We start from the raw sequence: 11,310 nt of genomic DNA on the forward strand, positions 1-11,310 counted from the left end.
CCGAGGAGCGCCCCCTGGCGCTCCCAGAGAAGTTGACTGGCGCGAGAGAGAGAAGTCATCGATGAGCGAGCGATCCAGGATGTCCCTAGCCGGGACCCAACTTCTCTCTTCCGGGCCATAGCCCTCCCAGTCAATCAGATACTGAATACCACGTCCGCGACGGCGGGAAGCTAAGATCTTCTTGACCTTATATGCAGGAACGTCGTCAATAAGAAGAGGAGCGGATGCGGGGGTAGGGTAGTTGGGAGCGCGGACGACTGGTTTAATACACGAGACATGGAATATCGGGTGGATGCGATGAAGCGAATGAGGTAAGCGCAGTTGAACCGCAGCGGGATTGATTATCTTGATAATGGTATAAGGACCGATAAATTTGGGAGCTAGTTTGCGTGATTGGGACTGGAGGGGAAGGTGGCGGGTGGAAAGCCAGACTTTTTGGCCGCGAATGTATCTAGGGGCCTTGATGCGGTGACGATTAGCAATGCGACGGGTGGTCTCTCGGGAATTTAATAGCGTGGAGTGTACGGTCTTCCAAGTTTTACGGCAGCGATTAATGTACGCCTGTACAGAAGGGACAGACGCCTCTAGTTCTTGGGGGGAGAATAGCGGGGTTTGGTAACCCAGACAACAGTGGAAAGGGGAAAGCCCAGTTGATGACGTGGGAGTGGAGTTATACGCGTATTCAGCCCAGCCCAATTGTTCACTCCACGAGGAGGGATTCCGCGCTGCTAAGGTGCGGAGGAGGCGACTAAGAATTTGATTTAAGCGTTCCGCTTGCCCATTAGTTTGAGGGTGAAAGCCTGATGACAGACTGGCAGTAGCCCCTATCTGTCGGCAGAATTCTCGCCAGAAACACGAAGTGAATTGCGGACCTCTGTCAGAGACTATGTCTTTCGCAGAGGGGAGTTTAGGAGCGGGGACAAAGTGAGCGGACTTAGAGAAGCGATCGACTACTGTAAGGATAACGGTATTGTTCGCCGAAGGTGGTAAGCCCGTAACGAAGTCTAAGGCGATGTGAGACCATGGGCGGGAGGGAATGGGTAAAGGTCTGAGGAGACCGGAGGGAGGACGGTTACTACTTTTAGATTGAGCGCAAACTGGGCAGGACATGACATAAGAACGCGTATCGCGTATGATAAACGGCCACCAGAAACGTTGACGGATCGCGGTTAGGGTGCCTTTAACCCCCGGGTGGGCTACTAATTTGGAAGCGTTTGCCCAACGGAGCACAGCCGGACGTAGAGACTTGGGGACGAATAATTTATTCTCTGGGCAACTCTGTGGTGTTGTAACCCGTGTGAGAGCCCGTTGAACCTTATGTTCGATTCCCGAGGTTAACACTCCGACAACACAGCTTTTAGCCAGAATGGGTTCTGGGGTGGAGTCGTTATCGGAGGGGTTGAACAGACGTGATAGCGCATCTGGTTTGACGTTTTTTGAACCCGGACAATAAGAGATGGTGAAGTCAAACCGCCCAAAAAATAACGCCCACCGTGCCTGTCGAGCATTGAGTCTCTTAGCCGTACAGATGTATGTCACGTTGCGATGGTCAGTCCAGACCTCAAACGGTACAGCTGCCCCTTCAAGCCAGTGTCGCCATTCGCCTAAAGCTAATCGAATGGCTAAGAGTTCCCGATTACCCACGACATAATTACGCTCCGCAGGCGAGAGCTTGTGAGAAAAGAAGGCGCAAGGATGGACTTTATTATCGGTGGGTGAATGTTGCGAGAGAACAGCTCCCATGCCGGAGCTGGAGGCGTCCACCTCCACTATAAACTGTCGGGAAGGATTGGGCGTGACAAGAATGGGCGCGGAAGAGAATAAATGCTTAAGTTTGTCGAACGCCGCTTGGGCAGCGTGAGTCCACACGAAATCTGCCTTAGTGGAGGTAAGGGCAGTCAACGGCGCAACAACTTGACTAAAGTTTCGGATAAACCGACGGTAAAAGTTTGCAAAACCAAAAAATCTCTGGAGCGCCATGCGCGTCTCCGGGACGGGCCAGTCCGTTACTGCAAGTACTTTGGCTGGGTCCATGCTAATACCCTCGGCGGAGACTATATAGCCTAGAAACGGAACCGAGTCCGCATGGAAATACATTTCTCCGCCTTTACGAACAGTCGATTCTCTAACAGGCGTTGTAGTACGCGGCGAACATGATGGATATGGGTCTCGAGCGAAGGGGAAAAGATTAAGATGTCGTCAAGGTAGACAAAAACAAAGATGTTAAGCATGTCTCTAAGCACGTCATTAACGAGGGATTGGAATACAGAGGGAGCGTTAACCAGCCCGAAGGGAAGGACCCTATATTCGAAGTGGCCGAGCGTGGTATTAAACCCGGTCTTCCACTCATGCCCAGCCTTGATACGGACCAAATGATAAGCTTTGCGCAGGTCTAATTTAGTGAAAACCTTAGCCCCCTGTAGGACTTCAAAGGCGGATGCCAGGAGAGGCAACGGATAGCGATTCTTAATGGTAATACTGTTAAGGCCTCGATAGTCAATACACGGGCGTAGCGAGCCGTCTTTTTTCTTAACAAAAAAGAAACCAGCACCAGCGGGCGACGTGGAGGGGACTATGGTGCCAGCTGCGAGTGATTCTGAGAGATATTGTTCAAGGGCTTCGCGCTCAGGCTTAGATAGCGAAAACAATCGCCCCTTAGGGGGAGTACTACCTGGAACGAGATCGAAGCTACAGTCATAAGGTCGGTGAAGAGGAAGAGAAGCGGCCCGGAACCGACTGAAGACCGCTCGCAGATCGTGATACTCCTCTGGCACGCCCGACAAATCACCTGGTTCGTCCTGCAACACAGAGACAGAAGAGACAAGAGGAACAGCAGAAACAAGACATTTATCATGACAGGTAAGACTCCATGACATATAAGTACCATCGGACCAGACTATGTGAGGGTTGTGTTTAGATAGCCAGGGGTGGCCGAGTATTATTGGAGAGAGGACAGAGTCAAATAAATAAAATCTTATTGTCTCTTGATGATTTCCAGAGACAGTGAGACTCACAGGAATGGTTTGACGTCGAATCTGGTGCAAAAGTTGTCCATTGAGTGCGTACACCGGAGGTGGCTTGTCCATCCCGACGGAGGGAATACCATGACGTAATGCCCACGTCTCGTCCCTGAAGTTCCCTTCGGCTCCTGAGTCGATAAACGCCTCGCAGGAAGTGGAGGTGCCACCATGTCGCAGTACAACAGGGAGAGTGGTTCGCAGCAGTGGAGTGGGGGATAAGGAGATCGCGCTCTCCAGAACCCCCCGGTCTACTTGCGAGCTTGCCCCTTTTATCGGGCACTTACCAAAGAAATGATCAGCGGCCCCACAGTCAATAATGACAAAGCGGGAACAGGTGACTGCTAATCAGCGCTCGCGCTAATTGCAAGCGCTGACAGCTGGTACGGGAAGACACAGAAGGGGAAAAAGATTGACAATTAACAAACCAGATTCATGGCAGAAGATTGCTGGAAAAAGAGCGCATGCACGTCTATAACGTGCTGACGTGAGACGTCTGCTTTAGCCAATCAGAACAGTCAGACGCATTCACGTCCACGCGGTTTATGAGAATAAAAGCCTTTGAATATTTTTCCAGACACATTTAGCTGCTAGAAATTAGTCACATAACGTTTATATGTTCACTTTAATGCCAACCGTATAAATTATTATCGATAAGATGCTTATGATAAGCCGTTGTTTGTTTACCTTCAAGCTTTGCATGTGCCTGTGAAACAGCCTGTGGGCGCCAGCACAAACACATACAGTATCATGTACATCTCCACAAGCGAAAGTGTTTCTCAAACTCCTTTAACAGCGAAGACTGGTGATCGTGCACCAGCTTGGTGAGTGAGGGCGCAGGCTCAGTCTCACACAAAATCCGCGCTAATGTTTGAAACACGTCCGATATGCCTGTTCACGCGCCGTCCCCACAAATCTAGTTTAAATGCAGCTTCTTTATCTGCCAACTTAAAGATAATTCATTCTTGTTCAGCCCGGTACTGATTGATCCACGCACCAGCACCCGCCTGGGGGTTGGGGACCACTGATCTAAACCACTACAATAATATGAAGACACACTATAAGCATGTATACAGCAGTTTACTGTAAGGGACCTGGTGAACTGATGTATTTATTACAACTGGATCTAAAAATAATCCTGATTACTCATTCACATGAAGCAATATATTGGCTGAAGATCTTCTGTCAGAAAGGCTGTGTGTGAAGGAGAGTCAGCGCTCATGATTATTGATCAGGTGTTTCTCAGCTGACAGAATAAAAGTCCCCTAACGCTCCCTCAGTGTGAATGTGACTGTCAGGCTGGTGAAAGAGACATTAAGAGAGCGGGTTTGTGTTTGTTTTAGTTTATTTACATCATCGTCCACAATATAATATACAAATGAAGATCAGGTCATTTTTTGTTGCTCTTTATACAGTAAAGTTTGAACTACAAGCTGAAGTTTGTGACTGTCAGGGCTGTAGTACTCGAGTCCAGACTCAAGACGTTTCTTTCTGTAGTCTAGGACTCGCTAATATACAGACATGAACTTGGTCCAGCAATAGCCATTGGTTGAGCGTGTTTGTCTGGAAAACAGGGAACATCACTGTTACATCCACTGTGAGTCTAGAATGGGCATTGACACTTTCGTGTGATACGCTTGTCTGCGGCTGCGTCTTATTGCTCCTCCTCCATATGAGTGCCCTGTTCAAGTGCGCATCAGTCACTGTCACTCAGACACATGTGGGACACCGCTCTGTTTCTCAAGACTCCTGGCTGACAGACATCTAGAAAAAAAAAAGTCTGGACACCTGATTAGGGCTGGGCGATGTGGATTTGATTAGATCAAGTTAGATTAGATTAGATAATCCACATTATTGAGGGAAGATAATCTAGTGAAGTGATCAATTGAATGTCGGCCCAGTCTGTAAGTGTAAATGGTCTAGTAATAACACGACACTTCCCTTTAGATTGTAGATGAATGCATATGCTAAAGCTTTATTTCATGTGTCAGTCGCTCCATCTCACCCACAGGAACAGGCTGACAGACATCTAGAATGACTTTAACACACAAATAAAGCAAACAAAGCTCCAGACATGTGAAGGAAAGATCGGGCCTTTTGCTCATGAGTATAATCTGAGGTTTAGACCCCCTCACACGCTTTGGAGAGGAATGTATGAGTGAAAGAGAAAGCGGATGGCCAATCATGAGCTGCGGCCTCAACACATTACACACATATTAGTCTGAGCACTGGCTAGACAGTATCTATAGGCTGTATCATATTTGCTTGTCCACAGTTTTAGTAGTTTATAAATGCGTCTTGATGATGCTGTGATGTAGGGCTGGACGAGAGTGTGAAGCTGCATTGAGTTTGTGCTGGCCATCCTCCAAGATAAGCAGCTCAGCATCTGTCTTTTGCTCTGTCCCGCCTGGGTGTTTTGGTCATTCAGAGGAGCTCACCAGCGCTTCTTTTTTCTCTAGTTATTCCTCTTCAGAGATCGTGTGTGTGTGTGTGTGTGTGTGTGTGTGTGTGTGGGCATGTCCCATGACAGATGTGAGTGGAGAGACGAGATTATCAGATATGAAGATATCTTTAAAGGCAATTATTAATAAATATTGTCTGACATTACCCAGTCCTACACCTGATTACACATTTCAGACCTCTGCAACATTTGAGTTCATGTCTTACAGTCATACAACCAGCTGTAATCCTGCATCTAGGTGTCAATCATCTACAAATCACACTTTTATCTATTTAATATATTAAAATCAACTATAAAATCACTTTAAGATGATGCATTATTGATGTGCAAAAACTATTGCACAATTAACAGCTCAAAAGAGTGTAAAGAGGACGATCACTCATTGTCATTGATGATTTTAGCACACATCAACACTGTAAAAGGTGTGTATGATCTCTGACACTAGATGAACACTGCTCAGCTGGGTTTACAGGTTTGCTATTCTCTTCATTCTCTGCTAAAGTGTGAATGTGAAAGGCTGTGGTTTTCTGTCTTCAGCTCTGACTTCAAACCTCTCACACCTGAGAGAGCTGGATCTGAGCTACAATCATCCAGGAGATTCAGGAGTCAAGCTGCTCTCTGAACAACTGGAGGATCCAAACTACACACTGGACAAACTCAAGTATGTGGAGCAGCACTGGCCTTGTGCTTTTACACTGAATGGCTTTAAAAAGACACTAGAAAGCTCTTTTGTGATTAGCTTTAGTTTTCTGTGAGGGTTATGGGGTGAGGACAGACAGAAGATACAGCTTGGAGAGTATTACAGTCATGTCTATGAAGAGCAAATCATTGAGTGTGAAATGAATCTCCTCTGTAAATGTTGGAGTGTATTGGCTCAGTTACAGTGACATTAATGCCTAGTTCACACTAGAGGATTTTAAGCCTGATTTGAGCCCGATTTGGAAGTTAACGAGCTCGCCGACAGATCGGGCTGTGATGGGGAAGAAATCTGCGGGTGCACGGCGCTCGCCGCTCTTTATGTGTGAACTACTAAACAACGCATCAACGAGGCTCGCTGACGCGTCGCCCACACCTCGCAGACAGAAATCCAACATTCAGCATGCTGAATATTCCAGAGCAGTCGGCCGACTCAACCCCACGTGTGGTCAGATGTAGTGACGAGCTGCAGCCAATAAGAGAGCATATCAACATGAGCTGAATGCCTGTGTGTTCAGGAGCTCAGCAGAAATATCTGTGATTGGTCAGAATGGGCATCGGTGCACTCGCTTCATTCTGCGTTAGCACAGACATGAGAGTAGGCCATTTTAACAGTTGAACTAGAATTGTGTAATTATTAGAATTACCATACTGCTCATTCTGACCGTTCTCATATAAAATGCCATATTGTCACAACATATTTACATTCAAAGCTATTATTGAGATATTAAAATTAAGCTTTGAAGGTCTGGCATCATATTTAATGACACCATTACCCTAAAAATATAATCTTTTTTTGGTAATACAGCCTATAAATATGTAGTTAAGATACTAAAACACTTAAAGGTCTTGGCTTTCATTTTCACTTTCAAACAGGAGCTATTTCACAGCACAGAATATGCTGTTTTGAAAGATATCGGAAGTAAATTGATGTTTTTGCCATCAGAAAGTTTTGTTTATGTTAGCAGGAAGTTGCCAGGCAAGAAAATGCACACATATTTAAAGTCACAGTGAAAAGTATCAGACATGCATGCAGTCATTTTGACCAATATGGTAATTTAAGGCAGAAATGCTCAGTTCTTTACTGTTTTGTAATAAAAAAAAATAACAATGTCAGAAAGAAATACACTGATGGTTAGAAAACGGCAGGGTGTTATTTGTTAGTTTTATTTCAAAGAGTTATAAAATTACAAAAATTAAAAACTATCTACTGGAACCTTGCAGATGAGTGATTAATCCGCTGATAAATCAGCTGATTTGACGATGTTTTTAAATGCTTTCTCCAAAGCTTGAAACACTGTCAGTGATGTCATCAGCACACAAGCAGCCAATAGTGTTCAGCTTTTTCTGACGACTCCTCCCTCAAAATTTCATTGGCTGTGGTTTGGTAGCTTGAATGAGCTGATGGGGAATGAGTTGTTGTCAGATCATGTAGTGTGTGACCCCCCTCTTGTGGATCGTTCACGCAGTGTTGCACACCTCAGAGATTAAAAGACACAAAGTCAAGTCATGTAGTGTAAACGGAACAGCGATCTTCTGATGTTTAAAATCCTGTAGTGTGAACTAGGCTTAAGCGGGACACACTGTACAGTTTCAGCATTTGAGCTGAGCAGAGAAACTTCTTCCTCCATTTCTGCTGAAGAATCCTACAATATCAGGTCAGGAATAGGGTTGGGGATTGAAGATGGATTCAGATTCTGGAATCAGACACTTGGATTAATGTTCAGACTCTTGTTCTAAAATCAACATCTGGATTCCTCTTCTCTGTGCACACATGTGTATTTTTCACTTGCTAATCTGTCAGGAACTTGGGCGCTGGCGAGCAGCTTTAATAATCTGAACATAGTTTAGAGATGGACTGCAACATGTGCTTAAAGGCTGCATGTGCTGAAGAACGATGGCAAAGCTAAGTGTGATCACTGTAATAAATGAATGTTGCAGCAGGGTCCCAGCTAACAAATTTAGGTTATAAGAACGTTCTCATAACGTTATCTGTAACGTTCCAAGAATGTTGAAATGTCCAGTTTGCTTAATGTTGCTAGAACGTTTTTTTATGGTTGGGATAACGTCGCTACAACGTCTTCAAAACCTATATTTCCACCAAAATATAACGTTCTAAGAACGTTTATTTGGAATGTTCCAAGAACGTTGAAATGTCCAGTTTGCTTAATGTTGCTAGAACGTTTTTTTATGGTTGGGATAACGTTGTTACAATGTTCTTAAAACCTTAATTTCTACCAATATATAACGTTTCAAGAACGTTTACTTATAATGTTCCAAGAACGTTGAAATGTCCAGTTTGCTTGATGTTGCTAGAACGTTTTTTTATGGTTGGGATAACGTTGTTACAACGTTCTTAAAACCTAAATTTTCACCAAAATATAACGTTTCAAGAACGTTTACTTGGAATGTTCCAAGAACGTTGAAATGTCCAGTTTGCTTAATGTTGCTAGAACGTTTTTTTATGGTTGGGATAACGTTGTTACAACGTTCTTTGCTAGAACGTTTTTTTATGGTTGAGACAATGTTGTTACAACGTTCTTAAAAACCTAAATTTACACCAAAATATAACGTTCTAAGAACGTATATTTAATGTTTCTAGAACGTTGAAATGTCCAGTTTTCTTAATGTTGCTAGAACGTTTTTGGATGGTTAGGATAACAATGTTACAACGTTCTTAAAACTTAAATTTCCACCAAAATATAACGTTCTCAGAACGTTTACTTGGAATGTTACAAGAACGTTGAAATGTCCAGTTTACTTAATGTTGCTAGAACGTTTTTTTTTATGGTTAGGATAACGTTGTTGCAACATTTTCCAAACTAAAATTCTACCAAAAAATAATGTTCTAAGAACGTTTATTTGGAACGTTCCAAGAACGTTAAAATGTCCTGTTTGCCTGACGTTGCTAAAAAGTTTTTTATGAATAGCATAATGTTCTTACGTTTTCAAAACCTAAATTTCCACCAATTATAGCAACGTTCCAAGAATGTTTAAATGTCTAGTTTGCTTGACATTGCTAAAACGTTTTTCTATGGTTAGAATAACGTTCTCAAAACCTAAATTTCCGCCAAATTACAACGTTCTAAATTTAGTTTTTTAATGTTACAATAACTTTGAAATATCCAGTTTACTTGACATTGTAAGAATGTTTTTTATGGTTTGAATAACATTCTTACAGGGCTCTAAATAATCTAAATTTCAACCAAAATTTAACTTTCTAAGAATGTTTTTTTAAATGTTCAGAGAACGTTGAAATGTCAAGTTTGCTTAACGTTGCTAGAACGTTTTTATGGTTAGCATAACATTCTTACAACGTTGTAAAAACCTACAATTCAGTTAAAATATATCATTCTAAGAACGTTAAAATGGCCACATTCTTTAAAAGTTAATTTAAGGTCAGAACATTTTTTTCTGAGATTCTCTGAACTCTTCAACCATTCTAATGACAGGTAACAATAATATAAATTACAAAAATGATGTAAACTCTAACTTAACCCATAAGAATTAATAATGTTGGTTCTTACTGTTGTTATTTTGTGGCATTTTGGTTGATCAAATCTTGTACCAAATCTTTGAACCATTATTTTTAAATCTGGCATTTAAATTAAGCATTAAGGTCACATTTTTGTAGAAATTGATAGTTCTGTATTTAAGGCCAATTATATTCACTTTATTTAAATATTTTAAAATACTTGATACATTTATGATTTACAGTACATTTGCACTTTAATTTTCATTACAATTAATGTTAATTACAATAGAACATTAAGCAATTCTTTTTACATCAAATAAGTGGAAATAGAATTTTACAATGAAATTACAGAAAACTATACACAACAACAAAAAAATTAAAACAAAAGACAATAAACCAGAAAATATAAAAACAATTGACTTCAAAGTTAACTTCACTGACCAACCCATCTAATTTGATTAAATATGTCACCTGAATCACCCTGAAAAAGCTGAGATAATAATCCCTCATCAACAATCAGTTGATACAGTACAATCATTTTTTATTATGATTATGGACTCGTGTCAACTGGGCTCACGTTAACTTATGCCTTATACCCATCGGCTGATTGATGCATCTGTTGTGCTTAGCATTACTGGAGCAAAACTGAGCACCTGTGACAGTGAAACGTAGACAATATTTCAGTAAATCATAAAGAAAATATTAAGAGCAGAATGTATGATTTGATTCTCTCTCACAAACACATGTTATACCTTGACATGTTTAGGCCTATTTGACTATTATTATAGCATTTAACCTAAATCATGTTACAACAGTAATAGCAGTTTGTTATTAAGTATTATTAGTATAATTAAAATTGCATGTTTATGTTGATGCTGTTATTGCCAGGGGTCCTACCATGATGGTCCATAATAGTGGATGCAAGACTATTATCACCTAGTCGTTAAATTTTGCAATTACACTGTGGTCTTAAAATATTTTTCACATTAAGTGTCAATTCACCCAGAAACATGAATCTTGTTGTTACTCTTTTGTATCATTACAATTCCCGGAGAACTGTTCATCTTCAGAACACAAACTAGGATGAAATATGAGAGCTCCTCATCCTCCAGAGACAGCTATGGTCCTGAGACAGTCAAAGTAGGGCTGTGACAGTAACAGATTTTTTGTTACAGTGGTGATAAAGCAAGAAATCAAGCAGTATGTCGGTTAACATTACATATAGAGCTGCACAATTAATCAAAAAAAGATTGCGATCTCGATTCGACTCCCTAGATCAGGGGTCACCAATCCTGGTCCTGGAGGGCCGGTTTCCCTGCAGGGTTTAGCTCCAACTTGCCTCAACACACCTGCCTGGATGTTTCAAGTATACCTAGCAAGAACTTGATTAGCTTGTTCAGGTGTGTTTGATTAGGGTTGGAGCTAAAATCTGCAGGACACCGGCCCTCCAGGAACAAGTTTGGTGACCACTGCCCTAGATGATCATAATTCAACATTTCTACAATTCTACAATTTCTACAATTAGAGAAGCAAAGGCGGCCGCACAAGTCTTCAACATCAGAATTATGAATAGTTGTATTCTGATGTCATCACTTTACTGTGCATTAATGACCACACTGTAAACCCTAATGCTGTAACTAATTAATTGAATTGAGTACTAT

The 11,310-nt window shown here is 42.0% G+C and overlaps 1 protein-coding gene across 1 annotated transcript in view; it reads left to right on the forward strand.

Annotated features, from left to right (window-relative positions):
- The window catches only part of LOC101886021 (NACHT, LRR and PYD domains-containing protein 3-like), a 43,197-nt gene that overhangs the window by 13,562 nt on the left and 18,325 nt on the right, over window positions 1–11,310 (forward strand). Inside the window, exons 9-11 of the mRNA XM_073948304.1 lie at window positions 3,819–3,822; window positions 4,207–4,217; window positions 5,981–6,139. Of these exons, the coding sequence (XP_073804405.1) occupies window positions 3,819–3,822; window positions 4,207–4,217; window positions 5,981–6,139 (174 nt within the window). The remainder of the gene's footprint in view (window positions 1–3,818; window positions 3,823–4,206; window positions 4,218–5,980; window positions 6,140–11,310) is intronic.

Source organism: Danio rerio, chromosome 4, assembly GCF_049306965.1.
Source record: "Danio rerio strain Tuebingen ecotype United States chromosome 4, GRCz12tu, whole genome shotgun sequence".
Lineage (NCBI taxonomy): Eukaryota > Metazoa > Chordata > Actinopteri > Cypriniformes > Danionidae > Danio > Danio rerio.